This window comes from Dermacentor andersoni, chromosome 1, assembly GCF_023375885.2.
Source record: "Dermacentor andersoni chromosome 1, qqDerAnde1_hic_scaffold, whole genome shotgun sequence".
Taxonomy (NCBI): Eukaryota; Metazoa; Arthropoda; class Arachnida; order Ixodida; family Ixodidae; genus Dermacentor; species Dermacentor andersoni.
In genome coordinates, this window is record NC_092814.1 from 149,346,124 (window position 1) to 149,369,547 (window position 23,424).

General features: G+C 42.3%; 2 protein-coding genes across 2 annotated transcripts in view; one reads left to right on the forward strand and one right to left on the reverse strand.

Annotated features, from left to right (window-relative positions):
- Window positions 1–275: 275 nt before the first annotated feature.
- Window positions 276–16,608, reverse strand: Alg9 (alpha-1,2-mannosyltransferase Alg9). The gene is made up of 2 exons (XM_050192348.3): window positions 15,116–16,608; window positions 276–6,251 (listed from the first exon to the last, which is right to left on the reverse strand). Exons 1-2 carry the CDS (start codon window positions 16,384–16,386, stop codon window positions 5,735–5,737), a joined length of 1,788 nt encoding a protein of 595 aa, XP_050048305.2. The 5' UTR covers window positions 16,387–16,608; the 3' UTR covers window positions 276–5,734.
- A 491-nt stretch (window positions 16,609–17,099) lies between these two features.
- The window catches only part of Maf1 (repressor of RNA polymerase III transcription Maf1), a 42,585-nt gene continuing 36,260 nt past the window's right edge, over window positions 17,100–23,424 (forward strand). Inside the window, exons 1-3 of the mRNA XM_050192392.3 lie at window positions 17,100–17,699; window positions 18,563–18,712; window positions 18,816–18,972. Coding sequence (XP_050048349.1) covers window positions 17,617–17,699; window positions 18,563–18,712; window positions 18,816–18,972 — 390 coding nt within the window. The 5' untranslated portion in view covers window positions 17,100–17,616. The remainder of the gene's footprint in view (window positions 17,700–18,562; window positions 18,713–18,815; window positions 18,973–23,424) is intronic.

The window sequence follows — 23,424 nt, forward strand, 5'->3', positions numbered from 1 at the left end:
GATTTTGCTGGAGTTAAGTGGTATTTCTTTTTCAATCACTGTGAATCACTCCAAGTCCCTATCTGCTTGTCTATCTCTGTCCTGTTCGGCTATACATATAATAGCATTAAATGTTATTCTTGATTCACAAAACTGTTTGTTTCTGACTCAACAAGAAAATTTCCATGAGTTAAATAATGACTAGCAATTTAATTACTAAATATGTTATGAAGATGTCAAACTAGGTGCACAAGAGCACTATGAGCAAGTTTTACCTGAATTTGAGGAAGCATAAATACAGGATGACTTCACGTTTAATGCTCAGCCAAAGTTACAAGAAGCACTGTTTGTTAGTAGACATACTGTAGTATTGGTTATTGGCTTAAATCTCATTTTACATGTTAGCTTATCTTTGAAAGCAAGCAGCATACTTCACAGTAGAAAAAAACAAGGCATTTTCAGTTAACCCTGAAGTAGTTTTTCATTAAAATAACCTCACAAACACTATCTATGTAGAAAATATACCTGAAGAATGCTATAATAAATGAAATTATTATGAAGAAACAAGGCAATCCTAAGGCAAATTACACAATGATCCACTATTTGCTTATGTCAAACAACACAAGTTCCTAGAAAATCTTAAAGGGCCCCTCACCACGTCACATAGCAAATTTTGGTTATACGATAGAAGTTGTTATGCGTCTTTTAGGGAGCGTTCTATTGCAATAATTTTTCAGATTGGTTCATTAATAGCCGAGATAGAAATATTACAGCGTTCTAAACACATCATTTCAGGAGGCGAGTGCCACTGCCAACATAGACCCTCTCTCCACTTGCTCTGTCTAGCCTCCGCAAGCTAAATTCGTTTCCTGCATTCTCCCATACCAGAGCTGGAGTATCGCGTGACGCATACGTCGCAGACACCGCCTTCTTTTTTTTTCTCTTTCTCGTTTTTTGCTGCACGGCACACTTCCAATGATGGTCTCGTGTGCGAGCTGTTACGTTTGTCTCATTTTGCACGCTGTGCACGAGAACACCTGACTAGCGGTATAAGTCAGTGCTACACGAACACTGAGGCAGATGCAAGCGGATCACAGAGTATGATCGTGCACTGGAACATGTTAGAAAATGACAGTTTCGTTCTCTTTGCGCGCGAGTGAACGACATGGGAACAAGCAGACAAAACAGAAGTACAACTCTCTTGTTACGGTACGAAGTAAAACAAAGACATGCATTCGGCTTGCAGGTTTTATTATTTCTCTAAACTTTAATTCACCCGCCATGGTAGCTCAGTGGCTATGGTGTTGGGCTGCTGAACACGAGGTCGCGGGATGGATTGAATCCCGGCCACGGCGGCCGCATTTCGATGGGGGCAAAATGCGAAAACACCCATGTACTCAGATTTAGGTGCACGTTAAAGAACCCCAGGTGATCAAAATTTCCGGAGTCCTCCACTGCGGCGTGCCTCATAATCAGAAAGTGGTTTTGGCACATAAAACCTCATAATTTTTTTTTAACTTTAATTCGTCTGTTTAAGCAACGGGTCAACTAAATAACTGCTGTTGCCTTGAATAATTCTCAAAGTCACGTGTCACCATAAGCGACATCACAGCACTGCCATGCACGTAGCTGCACTTGTGTGATATACATCGACTCTCCAGCTCGGAGCGCAGCGTCCGCGAGGAGAAGAGCAAATGGCATTTTGTTTGAAATTTAAGTTCTTTCTGCGGCACGTAGGGATGTAATACATATCGGACGTGATCATTAGCACGCATTGTATGCACTGCATTTGTGAGCTGAAAATGGCCAGACATAGTGAGGGCCCTTTAAGCTAAACACTGCGCACAAGTACTATGTACAAATATTGAACTGATGGTTATTAAATTAGTTAAAAGCATGGCTAAATTTTATATAATGAAGCATTGGAAGAATTCTGTCATTTCAGCAGTGAAGCAACATATTTGTATAAAGTAGAACGAATCAACTTTGTCAGTATTAACAATAACATTTAAAATGACATGCACACAAAATAGCTTTGTTGAGAACAAGCAACTTCCATAATTTAGAGTCCCAACTCAACATGTAAAATGGAATGTTGGCAACGGACCTCAATGCAGACGTAGAAATATTAACTCACCGAGTTTTATTCAGAATTTACACACTGCTTAATGCAAGCTTTCTTATTACCTGGCACATCTTACAGAGGCATCAGAGTTATGCTCACATGAATCAAGGAATGTCCTGGTCAATAACAGTCACTAGGAAGTCGATGGATTTTTGTTACACAGGTGGCCAGTTTCTTCAAAATTTTCTAAAAGAAAGCCACTACTCCAATGACTACAAACTTCATTAGATTAAACTTCAAAACAACTTGTCCCCTATTCTCTCCTATTGCCACCATTCCCACTCCTCAAGTACAGCATCGACCACTTCTATGCACCTTGTTTCTGGGTGAGAACTCCAAAAGCACTGCTAACAAGTGGTTATTACAATGTCTGACAGGCTGCCATTTTCATTCTAGATATTTTTTTGACATGTGGGACAATGTAACAACTTTTATGACCCACTACCAGCTGCTGATTACATAACACAAGCAATTCATTTCCAAACCATACATGCTGTGAAACTTTCAACAAAACGTTCATACAGTTAAACATTGATTTAACGAAGTAGGTAAAATCGGCAATTTGCTTCGTTATATTGAAATTTTGTTGTATCGAAATTCGACCTTTTATGCAGATAAGTACAGTCGCCGCCCGATTTTTCTTACACGGAAAGGCGCCGCAGAGTTTTTCGAATTGTCCGGCAATTGAAAAAAGCAAATTTGAACAAGAAAAGAATTCACTCTGATAAATTTGGGAGTCTGCGACGAATGATACGGTTTCATGCCACGTCGACGATATCTCCACATAGGCGGACGAATTAAGCGAAGCCAGCACGCTTTCGCGTGCACTCTGCCCTCGCGGCTGATAGCGTCGTCCCAGTGCGGACGACGCTATCATGAAAAGCGCCAGCAGCGGGGAGCGAATGCTTCATCTGCCTGTCGCTCCAACGGTTCACCGAAATTCGAGATTACGCAACCTTCAATACTAAACGTGCGGGAAGACAGCTCACCGTCTCGGCACGCCCACTCTTTGCACACGCGGCAGATTGCCTCTAAAGCCAGGGTACGCGGCTGCGTATGCGCTCAGCCGCGCTTACAGTCATACTCGGTCAAGACGTGCGCCAACTCCCCGCCCCGGCCCTCGCGCGCGCTTGATCGTGTTACCAAGGCGGATGGTGTTACCGCGAGCTCGCTCCCCTCCCCCTCTTTCCCTTTGCTCGCGCATGGAGGCGGCACTCGTGCGTGAAGCCACCATCTTTCTCGCCCTCTCACACTTTCACTCGCACCTAAAGCACAAAACACGGGGCACGATAGGATCTTATCGCTCTTGGACTTTACATGGAACATGATGCGGCTTCACTTCGGCGGTCGCTCTTGTCGCGCCGCGCGCGATATGAGAAGAAATGTGTTTGCAAGCAGCCGCTTATAATTCAATAATTTGTCCATTTGCGTCCGCGGAAGTTTCCATCTATTGTCTCGGCGTTCTTTTGCTGCGGAAGCGAAATTTCGTTATACTGAAATCGCATACAAACACACTTCGCTATATTAAGGTTCTAATTACATGGTGTTCTATGGTCAAGAGGTTATGAAAAGTTAAATACTTCGTTATATCGAGGATTTCGTCATTATTGAAGTTCGTTATATCGAGGTTTAACTGTATATGAAAGTGACACATTATGCATGCTTCTGATATCTTAACACATCAAAACACATCCCTATAATGCACAAACACAAAAAAAAACTTTACATGCAAAACATGTAGATGCGTGCTTCGCCACATAATCATCAGCAAATGCCATACTCCTGGTTCTTGACTAGTTTGATAAGGACATCTGTTCTCTGATGTGTTAAAAAAAAAGAAGAGAGAGAGAACAATCACTGTGTTCAACTGCCATATTTCCTGCATCTTGGAGCAAAATGGATTACAGAAACTACGGGCTGCAGAATGACAGCATTGACAGTTGGCATGACTTATTTTGCTTCTCACAGGCTCAATTCAATGGGCGATTCAGCACTTCAAAAGAAGACAGTGTTAAGTATCTGTACCACAGAAAACACCCTCACAAAACATGATCTGCACCTGCCATTTCAACAAACTATAACCTAATGGCACCACCAGTGAACTACACTGCTCCTGCAGCATTTTGCAGAAAGCTTGAGGAGTTACTCTTCATATTCATAACATTAATTTACACTCACCCTGAATCTCAAATAGACCCTGCAAAACTTCCCAAATCTTGCTTATGTTGCATGAATGGTATCACTGAACACGGTTGATTTTCTGGATTGGAAAGCTTTGAGAAATGCCACATAATATCAGCACGTGAGAACGTCTAAGTTTACGTTCATATGCTGTCACAAAAGGTTTCCATTCTCTTACTTCACTCGTCAATTATTGCTCCTACATGGAGCAACTCAAACACAATGCATGGCTGGCACAAAAAGGAAGTTGGTGAATCATGGTAGTCAAGCCAGCTAGTGTCCACTGCTAGTGATGGCACTCAAGACCTTTACTGTAGTGCCACCATGACTTTGCCAATGCATAAAAGCATGTAATTTACAGAAGTGAGCACAAAGATGAGTGCAATGTCTGAGATTTTGGAAATGTAAATATCTGGGAACAGTAACCGAAGTAAAAAAGTAGCCAGGATCCTTTCTGAGAAGTGGTTAACGTATTTTGCACTGTTTGTTTTAAGGTACTGTGTCTTAATTGAAGATGCTGTAAGACACAACATATTATTTTACAGCTTTGAAATGGCAGTGAACAATACCTTTTTGTTTGCCTGTACTTTGAAATGTCTCAGCTGAGTAATTTAAGGTTTACCTTTGCCAGTCTTCATAGCTGTTTTTGGGACTTATCTCTATGGTTTGCAAAGAATATATCTGCAGCAAAATTGAAGGCATTAATAACTGCAGGACCCCTTTCAGGGGAAGTACTCTCTCCATGACATGTCTCAGTTCCAATGTCACCTGCATTACTACCCTGAAAAGCAGCACAAATCGTTCTAGGCACGAAGATATAATCCCATTTTATAAATCACAGTCATTTTTATGTATACAAACACATTATAATGAGACTCAATGACATTTCTAGGTGAAATGCACTTTAATTATGGCATTTATCATGGCTTTCAGCAATTAAGAAATCCACAAACAGGTAATTTGTGAACTCCAAGTACACCACATTTCTTTCTACTTGTTATGATGCAAAGAGCTTTCATGAGCAGCTACTGATGCACTGAACTGGTTTCAGATCACACAGTACTGACTTGTGCACAACATTTCTAATTATTTACATAGGCGTGTAGGTTTCAATAACTTACAGTATAAAAAAGCTTATCAGCATTAAAAAAAGATAGTAATTAAAAAAATTTTCTGTATAGTTTTACACTGTACATGCAAATGGTGTTTTTTTCTCATTTTCAACACTACAGAAATATAGCAATGCCAGCTGATGATAGCAAAACTACCTGTACTGAAAATTTTGATGACCATGTTACTAGTTCAAAACTGAAAATGTTGTCAACATGTCAGGTCTTTAGTCATGGTTGAAAATGTCTTAGACATATACACACAAACCAAGCGCTAAGTACTATGGAATGCTCCTTTAGCATTGGGTCGTGGACCACTTAGAAGAAAAAGAAAGAAGACCTAAGCCTTATTCCTAGTTGGTTTCTTTCGCTTGAGCAGGTAGTAGTTGACATACACGCACTGTTGTTCTGTTACAAATGGCACATAAAAGGTTCTTGCATAAACTGGAGACCTCTTGCTGTCCAAAAACTTGACAGAAGTGATGACCTCCCAATCTGGACTGGACGAGTAGTCAGGCTCACGATCAGTCACATCATGACCATCTGTGTCAACAAGGTAGTCACACACAGTTGGATTTACATAGCGAGACTGTTCTTCCCTATTGGCATCATTCATATCTGTGGGTATGATGCGTGTTCCATTAGCACCAGATGCATATGGCTTGGGAAGCTGTCCTCGAAATTCTGACTCAATGAAGGAGAGTTCCCAGTTTTGAGGTAGAAAAAAAGACGAAGGAAATCTGTACCACTCTTTCCCCACACAAAGTGTTGATGGCACAATGTCACCCTGGCTACCATGGCTGTCAGCACCAAGGCTTGCAAGTGGCCCAAGCTCCATGTATATCTCCATGGGTGCTCTGCAATGAACATAAGGGGACTACATGAAATAAAGAATTTCAGATGACTTCTTGATGAAGGTTCAAAAATTTGTATTCCATGACCAGGAAACAAAAAAGCTTAGTGGCCCTGCAACACTTTTTGACAAAGTTACAAGATGCCTCACACCCAAATAAGCATTGCTTCAGTAATCTCCTACAAGAATTTTTGAGAACCATTTTGTATCAGCAAAGTTGAAAACACAAACTTTCCTGGGAAGCTTTCCTTTCTTTTTCCTAAGATGCCGGAAGCTACAATGCAATGCTGACACATGACTGTGCTGAACCTTTTTTTTTTTTTCTGATGTTTTGAAGGACAACCGTGAACATGGGTGCTAGCCAGGGGCATAGCCAGGGGGGGGGGGCTTCTGTGGCTTCACCCCCCCCCAAATTTTTTCGTGCTGTCATGCACCGCCGACCAAAACAACTCCTGGGGCCGGAAATCATGCTAGATTTTGTTTAGAATGTCCTTTTCATGCTCGAAAAGACATTTCAGCGCAAACGTTGTGAAATCGGGCTGGATTTCACGGCAACGCCCATGCACCAGGAGTCACATATCGTAATCCGAGCACGGTTTCAAAGGCGTTTTGATGGCGAGCGGGCTCGTCGTGGCAACTCGCGAAGGCCGCAGAATCTACAAAGCACATGAATTTAAATTCTGAAACTTTATAGGTATAAAGTTCTCATAAACTTTTGACGCGAAAGGTGCATTCACATCTCCAAAGTTGTGCTTTACATTTTCAATTCCGGATCTTTGAGAGTTCAATGTTCTTATAAACATTTGACGTCAATGCTGCATTGACTTTTCTAAAGTCGTACATTGGACCATACAACGAGACAAGCCAAATCAACATACTATCAGACAAGTTGACAAAGCACGCAGTGAGGTCTGGTGAGACGAAGCACTGTGGTGGTTCATTCGTGCCGTCATGTCACAGAAAAAAATACAAAAATTTTTTTTCACCTGCGCCAAAGCATCCATGTCAAGACACTAAAGCCAGCAAAGGTAACTAAGGTCTTATTTATTTTTCTACTTTTATTCGCGAGGACACATTGAGCCTCTTCAGATGTTTTTTTTTTTTTTTTTGTTCTCGCTACCCGCGGGCTGCCGGAGCACATGCGTTTTTCTCGTGTTGCCCCGACCACCGCGTGGCACACTTCAATGCGCGTTCGTTTTTCTCTGGCCAAGTGGATTTTCGCCTGACTTAGTTTTGGACGCTTTCTGGCTAGCAGACGAGAGAAAAAAACAATGCATGGTCGCTCGTCGCAATCACTGCGGGGACTCGACGGATTGCAACGCATTCGCTTGAGCGCAACCTCTCAGGAAAATTTGGTCTTGCCGGTGTAGGATGCCGAGCAGTATGCCTATGGTGCTCTGTGGACCAAGCGTCTCACGTTTTCTTCGATATTCCTTTCGTAGCCACATTAGGTGCCCAAAGTAGGCATTCGATTATGGCCAACATGCTTTCCTTGCGTTTTTTTTTTTCATTTCCACGCCCCCGCACCACAAAAGAAAAAAGGACATTGGTGCGGCGCAGCAAATTGTCGCATGGTGAAAGTTCAATTTTGGTACTTCTTTTGTGGAAAGTAATGGGCCACGGACGCTTCAGTTGCTGGATACTCTTATTATGTTATGGCGATAGCAATTATACGGACACTACAAGCACATTCCTGCCATCGCCGTCGCCCTCATGCTCCGTATAAAGTCTAAGGGCGATAACATTGTGACCGCACGCCGCATGCTGTATGTGCAAGTGAAAGCGTAAAGGTAAAGGGGTGGCATGGGTGAGCCGACGCTGGTGGTTCAGTCTTGTGTGCGCAAGGGAGAAAAGCGGGGAGCAAGCGCGCCGCCTCCTGTCATACGCGATACATCAGGTGGAGTGGAGGGAGGGGGGGGCAGGCCTTAGGATTCTGTGATCTGTGAATCTGCTGTTACGCAAGATGTTTATTTGCCTTGTTTGACACATTATATACAGTGACTTTTTCTTACATATGTAGATTTATTGGAGACTTATACGTACATTTAAATATTTTGCTGCAAGGTTTTGTGCATACGTGCAGTGAACTTTGTTCCAAGTGACATTTTTTTGCCCTTCATTAAGCTGTATCTTCGCATTTGTATATTCCATTCCACTGTATCCTCGTATTTCTAATGTACGAGGGTGAGTCAAATGAAAGTAAGCCAACCCACACCGTGCAATAATGGTTCGGTTCATTATGTGCAAGGCATGTGCGTGGCACAGAGTCATCTCTCATTTACAAAAGTGACCTGCAGGTGTGAGGATAAAGGTTCTTTACTGCTCCCGTACACTAGGTTGAACTTGGTTTCGTGGCATAATGGACTCTCCAAAGGTTTAACAGCGTGGTGTCATGAGGTTTTTGACAGCTGAAGATGTTTCTCCCCCTAAAATTAGTCGCCGTATGGCTGCCGTGTACATTGAACATTGCATTTCATTGACCACTGTGAAGCGTTGGAGAAAATGTTTGAAAGGACGTGAACGTTGCAAAGACGATCCAAGACCGGGTAGGAGCCAGTGTGAAATCACCCCAACACAATTGCAAAGGCTGATTAGGGAGGATAAGCGTTGATGAATTGGTAGGGCGAGTGAACGTCAGTCACGGTTCGGGTCACACCATAATTCATGAACACCTCGGTTTTCAGCTCTTGTGTGCACAATGGATGCCCAAGATTTTGAACCCTCGCCAGAAGACGGAGAGGTTCGGCGCTGCATTGACTCATCTGATCTGGTATCACAATGAGGGTGATGACTTCTTGTCTGCAAATGTGAGCGGGGACGTATCATGGTGCCACTAATACGAGCCTGAAACACGATGGCAAAGCTTACAGTGGAAACATTCGAATTCACCACCCCAAAGAAACCAAGAGCCATCATTTCCGCCAAAAGATGTTGACTTTTTTTGTCGATCGCCAGGGGCCATTAATGATCAAATTCATGAAACCTGGAGAAACTATCAATCGTTTTCGATATTGTGAAACGCCGGACCGGCTGCGTGTCGCAATCAAGAACAAAAAACGTGGAAAATTGAGAAATGGAGTCATCATGCTCCACGACAATGCCCGTCCCCATGTCGCTGATGTGGGTAACACAAAAATGACAAAGTTCAAGTGGGAAACACAGCTACATTCACCATACATCTCAGACCTGTCGCCTTGCGACTTCCACATTTTGGGGCAATTGAAAAAACAGCTCAAGGGAAGAAGGTTCCTGTCGGACGATGACATGAAAGAGTCAGTCACAGATTTTTTGAAGCAGCAATCCAAGGAGTTCTATGAGACAGGAATCACGCGACTTGTTAGTCAGTGGGACAAATGTCTAAATGCTCATGGAGGCTACTTTTAAATAAGGTACCTTGTTTGTCATATATTTGCATTGGCTCACTTCCATTTGACTCGCCCTCGCATATTTTGCAGAACTCCTTTTTATATGTGCTCTCTGTTGCAACTATAATTTTGGTGCAGTTACTCACAATACACGACCGATGACATCTGCTCCTGAGCAATACATTCTAACAAAGGACAGCGTCATTGAGATTTTCCCCTGGTCGTTGCATATGTACAAAAATGTAAACAAGGTCCTTCAATGACAGAGAGAGAGAGAGATGCAAATGAGGGAAAGGCAGGGAGGTTAACAAAGTTTCATTAGAATATTTGTCCTCAACTTGTTCATTTCATGGCCTTTACATTTGCATTTCAGCAGCATGCACTGCTTTGTTGGTTTCAAGCTGATATAGTTCTAATGTTCGATCGTGTGATATTTTCTTTACGTATTAAACAGGCAGAAAACATGGAAGCATTGATATCAGTTATTTCAGGTACAATTTTTGGGACATACGAGTATTTTCTTTTACGAAAAAATACATGTTTTGCTTGTCTGACGGCGCACACCATTCAAGAATTCATTTGCAACATCTTTTGCAATGACAGTGCAGTTATTATTCATGTATTTGATCCCCCGACAAATTCTATTAGGAGGAGGCCAAGCCACAATGCGAGCGCCCCCCCCCCCCCCCCCCCTTCAACGAAATTTCTGGCTACCCCACTGGTGCTAGCGCTCCCACTTGAGCACGGCCATGATGAGGCATACTAAGGCTTTCCACTGTGTGTGCGTGTTTTCATTGTTTGTTCAGCATTTGTTGAAGAATTTGCTAGCTGAATGTGGCTCTAGCTGTTAACTGGCACCGACTGGTAATGACCATTTAAAAAGATTAAGCCAATAACCATTATGTGCTCCCTTGTTGACATGGAGCTGACCACAGGGTGGCAGATATTCACTAAAGATGCAGGAAAGTGCAAACTAGCTTCAGAGTACTATTGTCTGCATGTAGGTGAGTACTACTTTGTCCAAGTACTGTTCACAAGAGCATGGCCGAAAGTCCCATTATTTCTCATCTATCTCCATGTACCATTCTTTATTGCATATCGATTTCAACAAAAATTGCAGGGCCCATTTAAGGTGTCATTGCTCAGCACTTAGCAGCGACATTGATATGCTCACTGGAATGCCCACTCGCCCTTGACAGCTATGTTTAAATGTAACAAAAAGGCAAATTATTTATCATTAGAAACAAGCATTCTGGATAGAAAGAGGGGAGAGGATCATGGCTCGAATAGCAAGCAGACAGATTTTAGAACACACATAACTTAGTGCTTTGCACCTATTGCCAAATATATGATTATAGGGCTCAGCAGTTGGGAAGAACTGAATTGCCTCGCATCCAATGCATGTATTGTGAAACTGAGAGGTGCACTCTACACTTCTGTCTACCCCAGGTGTGTGCCACTAAATTCTATACAGTGCAGTGATGGCACAAGAAAATTACATTTCCTTATAGTTTTCAGATTCTGGAGATTTGCAGGTAGGTACACACTAACCATTCATGCTTAAGTATTGGTTTTTACCCAATATAATGCCGATTAGTGTTGCATGAGCACAGGCCTAAAGGTTTAAAAATAAGATTGTCTGTGCTAGCTTGGCACCTCTACCAGGAGCTCAGAGAGTTACTTTCTTTCAAACAAAGTGTTCTTAAAGGTACACAAAAGGCAAATAATAAGTCGACATAGGCTGTTAATATACCATTCCAGAAACTTCGGAGCACTCGTTTATGACAAGAAAAGACTTAGTTTACGAGAAAATTGCAACCTGAAGGGTCCACATGCCTTTAACGCAATTTAAATCACCCACCCCTGAGGGGAAATGGTGACGTTGCATATGCCATCACCACCCTTTACTGCCATTGATGAGTAAAACAGCACCCAACAGATGGTGCTACTGTTTTCTTTGCAAAATGCAAATGCATGGGAATGGAAAAGCCAAGCCATGACAGAGCGTTGGATTCGGCGCTGCAACTCTTATTGGTCAAGTGGTGTGGACTTTCCGGGAATTCTGTGACATCACATGGACATGGCAGTCTTTGCCACTTGCAGGTTGTGTTAGTTTTGCAAGCCAGCAAAACCAGCGCAGCACCACACGATAACGAAACTACTGAAATGCAAATGTGCGGACAGCATAGAGTAGAGAAAACGAAACCTTTCAACCGCCCACACTGTTGTCAAGGGTAACGTCAATGAGTTCTATTTTTTTTTTAATCAAATAGAACTGGACAAGTAGCATTTTTTTTTCATCTTATAATGTAATACAATGATCTTTTTATTAAAAGTGGTTGCATACTAGTGACAGAATTATAATGAGGAGTGCCATCATCGTCGGGCTAGTATGTGAATGTTCTGGGGGAGTCTAATCGTGTGCTTCATTTACCTCTACTTCTTGATTACTAAAGCTCTGTTCGCGATAATAGTGATACCTTAGACATTCTTGAGCACTAATCTATCACTTTAGCTGGACTTTAATTGTCCCTTTAACACCACTGGTTTGGAGGCAATGCATACAGTAACTCATGAAAGGGCCACACTTATTTTTCACAATTCTGATAAGGTGCTGTCCTTTCATAAGGTGCTGATAAGGTGCTGTCAAAATGGTGCCGGCACAGTTGGCGACTACTGCTTACCCCGGATCCCCGAATCTACCATTGCATCAGAGGTAAATGTGCAGCTCTCACCATCTAGTAAGGGCACGTGGAGGTGCCATTTAGGCAAAAATTCGCCGATACAAATGCACAGCATCGGGGCACCAAATGCGATTGCTTCTCGAAGGGAATTTTTTTTCTTCCAAATTTGGGGCTGTCAAATTGGGGGTGCAGCCCTTACACGAGTCTATATGGTATAGCGCTCTCGGCTTTCCCTGCAGAATGTCAGAGCACTATGTAAGATCACTACACCAATGTGATGGCAGAAATGCATGTGCAGTTTTGCGATAGAAGCTTGATAGCAAAAAAAAAACTGATATGCAAGTAATTAGCACAAGCAAATGTCCTCAGACATAAGATGTAGGCTTATCACAGTAGCTACAGTGTTTGTAAATTAACACGTAAATTAATATATGCAAGAGATGCAATGCAATTTGTCACATGATTTCCGAAACATTTCCAAACATTAGCATGCCTGTAGCCAATAAAACCTATGTAATTTATTAACATTCTTAATTAAGTGCTTTGCATTTAGTGATCTTTTGCACCTAAGAAGACCACAAGGATCAAAGGTATGGCCACTGTCAAGAACAAGAAGTGGATGTGCATGCAAGAGATCCATTCTCCTGATGCTGCTATTCCTTTCAGCAATCAAAGAAATTGAGGTGGTACAAAGCACAAAGATACATGCACACCACATAATTTTATCTTATAGGACCCTTCACTAGGCTCAATTGGAAATTTTGGTAATACATTTGAAATTTTAAAGTGCCATATAAGGAGCGCATTCCTGCAATAGTTTTTCAAAATGGTTTATTAGTATTATTAAAGGAGATAGGGGAAATTGAAATAGTGCATTGCCATGCGGCCAGGAGCCAAGCTTCACTGCCAACATATACCTCAGTCACACAGGACACTTTCGATCCCAATCAAGCTCGAGTGGGATTGAAAGTCATAGAAATTCTCTCCCTTTGCCTCAACTAGCATCTGTAAGCGTCATTCCTTCCCTGCCTTCTTCCATACTGGAGCTGAGAGACTGTGCCATGCTTACGCCATGAGCTCTGTTTCCTGTCTTTTTTCTCTTCCTTATTCACAGTGTAGTCTACTTTCAGAGATGGTTCTGTGCGTCTTGAATTGGATGAGTTAACAAAGTCATGTGCTGTAATCGGTGACATTGCAAGTAGTCCAGTCTAATGTGGAGGCGTTTACAGTCTGATGCGGAGGCATTTATGCATGCGACTGATTCTCCAGCAGGAAGCAGTGCTCCCTCGAGAGAAGGGGCACACAGGCTTTCGTTTGAAAATTTCAGTCATTTTCTGGCTGTGTAGCAGTTTGATACTTTCCATACACAATCATTAGTGCATGGTCTACACACTATGCAAGTCTGTTGCCCAAACTTGATGAGGAGCCCTTTAAGTAGTTAGGTAGCAGATGGCAAGTGAACTTTAGGCAATCCAGGTAAATGGGCTAGTTGGTTGCTAGATTTTTTACTCATGTTATTAGTGTAACAGACACAGGACACAAAGATTGTACATACACGCCATAAACACTTGATCACAATCAAAAGTGCCCCATCTAGAAACTCTCTCCCTTAGCCTTGACTAGTATCTGCAAGCAACATTCATTCCTTCCCTGCCTCCTCCCCACACACATGCATTTGTAGTCAAGCATCTGTGGTGTCTGTCTTCTCTTTGTGATCCCATTTCTATTGTACAGGGAACACGCATGACGAATATCAAGTCAAGAATTGTGGCATTGCTGGAGCATCACTCCATGGCTCACATCAATGCCTAAACATTGGAAACTTTGGCATCTAATGCATTTAACAAGACATACTTGCTAGGACTGCTCTGCAAGTGATCTGCATATACCTAAATGGAATATATATCACTGCATGGAAACTAATTTATTTCTAATGGACTTATTCAATTGAATTCTTTATTCAACATCATCATCATGAGGATGTTTGGTGCGTCAACAAAAAGCCAGAAGAAAGGCTTGACAGAGGTCGATGCACCCTACGATGACTTGGCAACAGTATCATGGTGTATCATATAGCATGTGTAAAGCATTTGCAATAGTAACATTGGCACAAATGAAACGGTATTTGAACATTACAGGCAAAACAAAAACAAGCACTAAGCACTATGACAAAAGTTTCATGCGGTACATACATTTACATCAATTCACAGCGCGTTATTTAACATTATTCGCATTAAATTCACAGCATGTTATTCATATAATCAACAATGCATAAGAAAGCAAATGTCTGCGCAATATGTGACCTCTTACGGTTCTGAATTAAATGAAATTAAATTCTGGGGTTATAGATGCCAAAACCACTATAGAATTATGAGGGTCACTGTAGTGGGGGGCTCCGGATTAATTTTGACAACCTGGTGTTAATGTGCACCCAATACATGATACACGGGCATTTTTGCATTTTGCCCCATCGAAATGCTACCACCGTGGCGGGGATTCGATCCCGCAACCTCAGGCTTAGCAGCAAAAAAACTCTTACAAGTTCTTGTACTGACATTAGTGAATGTTCCAATAATGCCAATGTGTGTTGATTTAACAGTGACCGCCATTGGTGAGGAAAACAAAACGAAAAAGCTTCACCGCTTATTGTGCAATGGCGACTTTCTTAGTATTGAAATTTTGGTATGTCTCCTACTGTCATTTAAGGAAAAAACAAAATATATAAGCTTTCACAGCTCAGTAATAGTGCTGATTAAGAATGGATGATGCACATCATCCATTAAACCATGGGAAAGAGAACGTATCGATCTCAATCGAACCTGAAATTTCGATAGAGGGCCACCGTCCTGGACACGGACAGCAGCGTGGCGGTGACCAGAAAGACGAGCCAGAGATGCTGGGCCAGAGCGGACGTGGCGCGTCGTGCGACACCCGTCAGTGTGCGCGAGTAGAGGCTGGTCACAGACTCCAGTGTGTTGACACAGATAGCGGCACACAGGCAGATGAGCGGGTACACGGGAAAGAGGAAGCGCTCCTCCTTGTGTGCTTGGCTGAAAAAAATTGCGCACCAAAGGTAGAGTGGCGCCAGCTCCAGCAGGCAGTCAGAGCTCACACGGCCCTGTGGCGCATGACCTTGTCGTGTCAACTTAGGCCACATCAACACTACCGGACCTGACGCCAGAGCGGCTGCAAAAGCCACATTAAAGTTGAGCAGTCCGTTCTTGAAGTAGAAGGACCATGGTTCGACCCCGTACAAGTTGGCGCCGTGCTTGCTGAACACGTTATAAATGACAATGTTGAGGGGCGCCAGCACGGTTCGACCGAAATAATGCGAGTCGATGGCCACGAGCACGGGAAGAATGAAGGCGAGCGAACCCACACAAGAAACCAAAAAAGGGTGAAGCTTGCGCTTCACGCAAGCTATGTCGTAAGCAGCTGGCAAGCTAAGCGCGGCCGAGAACGGCCAGCCCAGTAGAGCACCTACGGCAGTAGCGAACACTGTGACACGGTAGTCCCCAAGGAACCAGCCTCCACATGCGACCATCGCACAATACATGGAAAATGCGCTCGGAAGGTACGCAGTACAGGAGATGAACATGCCAGTGCTAAACAGAAGCAGGACTAGAGTCGAGCGTGCAACTACCGGTCCGAAGCGCTTAAGCACACCTTTATAGAAATAGACCTCGCAAAGCGCGCAGACGAAGCCCAAGATGCAACGCATAAAGTAAAATACAAGAACCCTGTTTGACTGAAGCAGGTTGCTGTAGACAAGGCCCGGAAGCGCGTGGAGCCAAAGGTACGCATACGATCGAATAGCGTACTGGGGAGAGTATTCCCAGGTTTGAAGCCCTTTGCCATACATCAGGTAGTGCGTAGGCTCCCAGTAGTTAAAGGTCTCGTCACAATCAGCTATGTTGTTCCACACTGCTGCACATAGTCGAGCGGACAAGATTGCTTTGAAAGCAGTATACGGCAGAGGCGCCCATGGGCCAAGTTGATCATCATTTGCATTCGCAGGTGGCCGGGGCTTCGCGGCCAGCTGAAGCTTTCTGGGGTGGTCCCTCGGTTCTTTGCGACGCTGCCGTGCCATCGTGACAATCGATGACTGTGAGCTTTGTATGCTTTCCTTACTTCAGTTCAAAACACGATAACATGGCCTTTGAGTTGGCACTCAATGAGCAGAACAAGCAGACGTCGAAGGGACACATATCTGCGATGCGGTAGGCGATGGCGATGTCAATATTTGAAGATTATAAATTATGATACTATACACATTCATATACTAAAATAACAATTTAATATAAATATGCAGTAATTTATTAATAATTCTAAATCTATTTAGTAAAATATTAATGAGAAACGTATGATCAGGTTTTGCGAATGTGTTTCAGTTTTTGTTTCTCAAGGTCAAACACTATGTTTACCTCATGGTTTACCTTCACTGTTGCCATGCGCCCTGGTTGTTTACATTAGAGTTTAAGCTCTATAGTTTAAGCGCCTGGAGGAAGATCTGGCAGATATAGGCTAGTAAACTGTAGTCTGGGCCAATCCAGGCATTGGTCCTCTATGGGTCTAGGCATGGTCTAGGCGATGAAAATGGGAACCGCAATCCGCGGTGGTTTCGTATTCGCAAGCCAATATTTCAAAATTTCAAAATCAAAACACTGATAACCTACCAACAGTAACGTGAGAGAATAAGGACTCACTCCCATTCGAGATCTGTCTTGTTTAGCACAGTCCTAATGTAACCCATTAAAAGAAGAAGCAAAAAAAGAAGACATTATTATTCTTTTTTTAACTGAACACCGGTGACGAGAGTAGTGGCATATTTTAGTTACGTTTGGATTGCCTGAGCTGCGCGCTGCTGCGCTTGCCAAGTGAAAGCTTTGAACAACGGCTCATCGCTTTATTTCAGGATACTTCAGGTGCTGTTGTCTTGCGGGGGTGAAGTTTATTTGCCTGCCGCGGTTGTCGGAGCTCGACCATTTGCCAGGAGCATTCGGTGACATAGTTTCAGAACGACAGCGCAGTTGACCCGAAACAAGACGCCATTGTTGTAATCCAGATGAAAACAGTGATCAGCTGTCGTCCAGAAGTAATGATCGCTGGCCTTAGGTCAAAATTTCAGAGTTTTGGCCTCACTACGAGTTCTGGAAGTTCGAAGAGCCTTAAGAAAAGTAAAAGAATAGAGGAGCACCCTCGAAGACTTGCGGAAAACTTTTTCGCCTAAGCTTATTTTCGTGTCGAACGTTCGAACTGTGACGCGATCACTTTTGTGTTCCTTTAATATTGGTTGCGCGCTTGTAGTCTCAGTGGGACAATGAAGCTTCTGGAGAGCAGCCGCTTCGAGGCCATCAACTCAGCGTTGTGCTTCGAGACTGGTGATTGCAAGATTGTTGGCAGGTACGTGCAGAGCGAAAGCTCGAGCTGGAACATCGCATAAAATAATGTGTACTGGGAACGAGTGCTCACCTAAATGTCTGCCATGTACAGGGCACCCCGGTATTTTCGCCAAACGCTGATTTAACGGCGATTGGTGATGTCAGAAAAAAGTTTGTCTCCTTTCCGAGCGATATAAATAAGGGCGTCGTCTTAAAGCGAGAATGTGTACTACCTGATATTGATGCTCTAAAATCGTGTGCAGTAAGCTGCGTAGGCGCCCACTTGCGAACTCCTGGTTGTTTTTATTTCTACTGGAACACTGCGTTACGGAGTACGGTAGCCGTGCTAGGACCATTTTTGCCAATCTTGCAGTTATGACGCCATTTCAAAATTGTCTACTCATATTTTCATTGCAACAAATACTCTCATCCTGCATTTGATTGTGCTGCGCGTGCTTGACAAAATTGCGAGTTCAGGCAAAGTTGCGATTGCGTTAGCGCTTGAAAGAACGGCGATCTTCAACAAGAAGAATACGTTGTCAATGCGTTCCTGCATTATTAATAGCATAATGTTATAGACGTGAAACAGTGAGCACATTTTCAAAGGCTTTGTCTGGTTATGAGAGTTGCTTGACGTTTTTTGTTTGCTGAATTGGAGCTGAACAGGAAGGCTTGGAACTGCAAATTGGCATCACCACTAGTTTTCTCGATATGAAGACTTGCACGCACGCTTTACGAGTGCATACTTCTTTTAGAGAGCTTATTTATATTGCAAGTGTGTGTATATATATATATATGGAGGTGTCCTGAAGCAGAACTTTGTGCATGTTTTCTACAGTGAACGATAGTCAGCACTGCATGTGAACTCTTATATTCTCTGCCCAGGATTGAGAGCTACTCCTGCAAGATGGTGGGAAGCGATAAGCGGTTGTTCAAGACCATGAATGCTGAAGCAGGTGGTGGCCCAAATGACTTGCAAGCACTATCGCCACCACAAAGTGTACTTGTCTCGCAGAGTCCAAGCAGACTTTACAGGCAAGTCACCCCACATCTATGTTGCTGCAACCTACATTGCTACTCAGTGTGCTGTCTTTAACTCGGCACTCATATTTGTCACTCTTTATGTCCCTCGCTGCAGCCGGAGCCAAAGTGATGATGGAGAGTGCCACTTATGTGACACTATTAGTCGCAAGACTCTATTTCACTTGATTGGCACCCTGAATGCGTCCTTCCATCCAGATTATGATTTCAGCCAGGCCAAGAGTGACGAATTCAGCCGGGAGCCCAGTCTGGATGTGAGAACCATTTTCAATTTTATGCGATAGCCTCCCTGATAGCTGAAGGGTCTTTCTATATATACGCTAGAAAAGTTTGCACAGTGTAATTTTGACCAAAGTCATTTAACCACAATGATGAGGATGCTTCTCGTAGGGGTTGCGATATTATCATGTCACTGCTGGAAGATGCACAGATCTTGTTCTATTTTCTAGAGATCAGTGTTGTAATGCTTCTCCACTTGTTAAATAATTTTATGAGACCATCGACGGGCACGGCAGTCAGCACCATGTCATGGAGTACAGCTGTGTTCCGAGTGTTGTCCTGTCCGAGAATCATTTGCTATGTTATATCATTCAGCTCGACATAGCTCCTGTGGCCTATCTGAATTCAACTTAAGTAGAAACGTGCACACAATAGTTTTCATAAGTGACTGCAAGTGGTAAATAAGCAAAGCAGCAGGGGCTATGTCAGGCTGAATAGCATAACCTAGCACACAAGAGGACACTGCCTGCATGCACCGTAGGTCGCCATTTTCACATGTGCGTATTATGACACAGCTCTTGTCATCTTGGCAATTGGCGTTGTTGTAAGATTATAAAAAATTGTAGAACTGTTCATACTATTCAACATTCAAACTTATCCAAAATTTGTATTGTCTCATTGAAGTGTTGTGATCACTGAAATAAGAGAATTTCCCTTCAGTTTAAATTTGTATGAGTTGAATATTGACCATAAAGTCAAGTATTGCATATTATACTGGTGTCACATGGCGCACTTTAGATCGCGATCAAGCTTGATCTGGATCGAAGCTCTCTACTGTGATTGGCTCCCTCGTGCAGCTTGTGTAAAGGAGTCTATCACGACCGAGAAATTAGATCCGGATCGGGCTTGATCGCAACCAGAAATGCACCGTGTGGCACTGATATTACATCCAAGGCCCCATCACTGGAGCACCTAAATCTGTTTGTTTCAAACAGCCTGAATGTTGTGTGTTTGCCACACAACTGCTATAATGCACTGTTTTGTACAAAAAGTGTATCAATACATGTATTTGTGGCATATTACAACATTGAAGTAATGTGGAGTACATTTAACTGCAAATAAGTATAGCTTTATTGGTCTTGAGATGTGTACTGCGATTATAGACCAATTATATGCACATTGTGAATGTCAGAAAGTTGTTTCGTGAAGAAAACAAAAGAAAAACAGGAAAAGCTCTGATAAACAAGCCTGTGCAATTACAATGTCTTATCGTGGTTAGTGAATCACTATTCACACAGTTACTTGTTTGACATTATTTCTTGAACTTGGACAGAATAAACAGGCATTTTGCCCTTACATTTGTGGTGAAGCTTTCCCAAAACCATCCAGCCTTTTTTCTTTAACAGTCAGCTGTGCAATTAAAGCTCAAACTTTTTTCCATTATACGGATTAGAACTGTTATTGCAGTGCTCTGTCATGAACAAAAACAAAATGTAAATGAGACGATTCAAGCATATAGAATGATCATTGAAAGGTGAAACTAGAAGTGGAGTACACTGGCATTTAGCCTGACACATCTGTAATCTAGGTGTTTGACTTGTTCATTTGAATGGCCACTGCATATCATTTGTCTACAGTGGTACATAACTAAGAGTCGATTTAGAGCATTTGAAAAGCAGAGTTGTGGTCACAAATGCAGTGCAGCTGTGTGCTTCATAATCATATCGTGGTTTTGGGACGTAAAACTCCAGAATATTTATCCAGAATGCATTCATTCAAACCTTGATTGGAATAATTTTTTTTCTTTACCTTCTATGGGGGGGTGTAACAAGCTTTCTTAGGTGGTGATCCAAATTGCAAATTTGAATGTAGTTACCATCCTCCTTATGTAGCACGAATTTTCGAGTAGTGGTATTTATGTGATAATTTTGAAAATAAAATTGTTAACACATTTGCATGCTACTTAGTCAAAATGTCAGCTTCTAAAATCTGTGCAAGAGTTCGTTTATTTAAGCCAGTTAGCTACAGGACACCCCTATCATGAGAAGGAAAATGTGGAAAACAAAAACATGGTTGGAGCGCAAACGACAGGCTCTACCGAGTGGTGACTGGCAGCTTGCCACTATCCTTGAAAAGTGCAGAATCATTGCTTCTGCTAGTACTAACATATAGAGCAGAAACATGGACGTTAACAAAGTAGCTTGAGAAGAAGTAATGTACCATGCAGTGAGAAATGTTAGGAAAACTGATAGGCGAAACATTAAGAGACAAGAAGACAGCAGCATGGATTAAAGAGCAAATGAAGGTAGCCAATATTCTTGTTGAGATTAAGTAGTAGGAGGAAATAGTGTTCGGGAGGCCATGTAATGCTTAAAGGGACACTAAAGTGAAAAATAATTTCTTCTGCATCAGTAAATTACCATTCTACAACACCAGAAACACCACTCTTACAACGATAAGACATTTGGTAAGCCAGAAAAAGCGCAGGAACGAAATACGGGTGGCGACGCCTACTTAAGTTCCCGCACCTGGGGGCTGTGACGTCTTGGATTTTGATGGCATTTTCTAGGGCCTACTAATTATATATAGCGGTACAGATTGACTACATTGTGTTCTAAAGGAACCAAGTATTAAACATGGCAAGTTTCGGGAACCTTTATTCAGCCAACGCGGCCCAAATGCGAAAACATACTTTGGAAACCCTGACGTCACGCTGACGTACCGGCGCTGGGGTTTCGGCGCGAAATTCAAATACTGATACTTGGACCTTCATTTTCTCATCTAATAATCAAACTATTTTTTTAAATGACTGCCTGCAGAGTTCTCAAACAATGCTTCATTAGTTTAAACTGATTTATTGTTTCGCTTTAGTGTCTCTTTAAGTTAGGTAACTAGAAGTCTATTCAAATTACAGAACGGGTGCCAAAGAAAGGCAAGTGTAGTCAAGGATGGCAGACAACTAGGTGGTGTGATGAAATTAGGAAATTTGCAGGTGTACGACAGTGTCTGCTGGCACAAGACAGGGGTAATTGGAGATCGCTGGGAGAGGCTTTCTTCTTGCAGTGGACATAAAATAGCCTGATGATGATAGTCAAGACAAGCCAAAGCAGTTGATGTACAGCATGGTCTATCTGTGCTATGTTGCTGCATATACAGGGTGTTTCAGCGAATACTTTCAAAAATCTTTAAACGTTGCCTGTGGCAGAAATCACAATTCTAGTTCATGAGCTGGTCTACTCGAAGTGGCGGACAATACTTGCACAAGAAATTTAGATCCAAACTCGACTAATTAATACAAATTCAGTAATTAAGTTTTAACTAATTACATTGTGGCCTATGTTGCAATTAACAAATTCCAGCCGTGGAGTCTGCAAGCCGGATCCACTTGGAAAGAATATTCAAGATGACACCAGTTTCGATATATAAATTCCCGAACATTGCAAACAAATGCATTGGTGTTCCTGTTAATTTGTTAACAAAACGTCGTTTCATGCACTGAGGCACACAGCTGGAACACCAATACATTTCTCCGCAAAGTTCGGAAATTAATATCTCGAAACTGGTGTCGTCCTAAGAATTCATTCTAAGTGGATCTGCCTTGCGAAGTCCACTGCTAGAATTTGTAAATTGCAATATGGGTCATAAGATAATTAGCTAAAAAGCTAACTAATTAATTATTGTTAATTTGTCAATTTGCATATCAATTTTTTGTGCAAGTAGTGTCCGCCGCTTCGAGTAGACTGGCTCATAAACTAAAATTGAGCTATCTGCCACAAGCAACCTATAAAAAATTTTGAACGTGTCCGCTGGAACACCCTGCATCTTGAGCACCTATTTTTTTCTTGTTTTGGCAGACATGTTCTGATGCACAAAGGAAAATGTGGGTATTTTTGTCTGACCAAGCATAGTCACCTTTTCCTTTGTTTCTTGTCTAACTTCTTGCCTATAACTTTTAGTGAGTTTTGTAAATTGTGGAAATGCCGCATCTCTGGATATGTTAGATGGTTTGTTCAAAATTGGGCGAAACAAGTTATTAGTGCTTTGTGTGGTTATAGCAGTGTCCTCTGCCACATTCAGATTCAGGTTTTATTTATTTGTTACATACTGCCAATCCAAATTGCAGGTGGCAAAACAATTACAGATAAAGTGTCAATATGCAGTTACAGAGTCTATGCAACATTATATGCGGTTGAGGGAGCAAAACTCGTGCAGTAAAAACATAATGAGCAGGCACACAGCACGTAATGATCACATTCAAGAACTGTACTATACATAAGTACACAAAATTTTAACTGTGGGTAGTAAGTAAGTGATTTTCAAGTAATTTTAAAAAATTTACTCAAATCATTAGTTATACATTTGGGTAATCTATTCAATTCTCTAATTGCCTGTAGGAAGAAAAGATATTTTAGACAGTTTGTGTTTAAACGGTATTCTTGTAAAGTTAGTGGATGTTTGTGGCTTGATTGTCTAGTTTTGCATTTAGA

Excerpts from the sequence above, each read along its gene's own strand:
- Alg9 (XM_050192348.3), bottom strand. The coding sequence starts at position 16,386 with ATGGCACGGCAGCGTCGCAAAGAACCGAGGGACCACCCCAGAAAGCTT. Across the intron at positions 6,252-15,115 it reads GCCCTCTATCGAAATTTCAG|AGCACCCATGGAGATATACA; the intron begins GTTCGATTGAGA and ends TGTTCATTGCAG.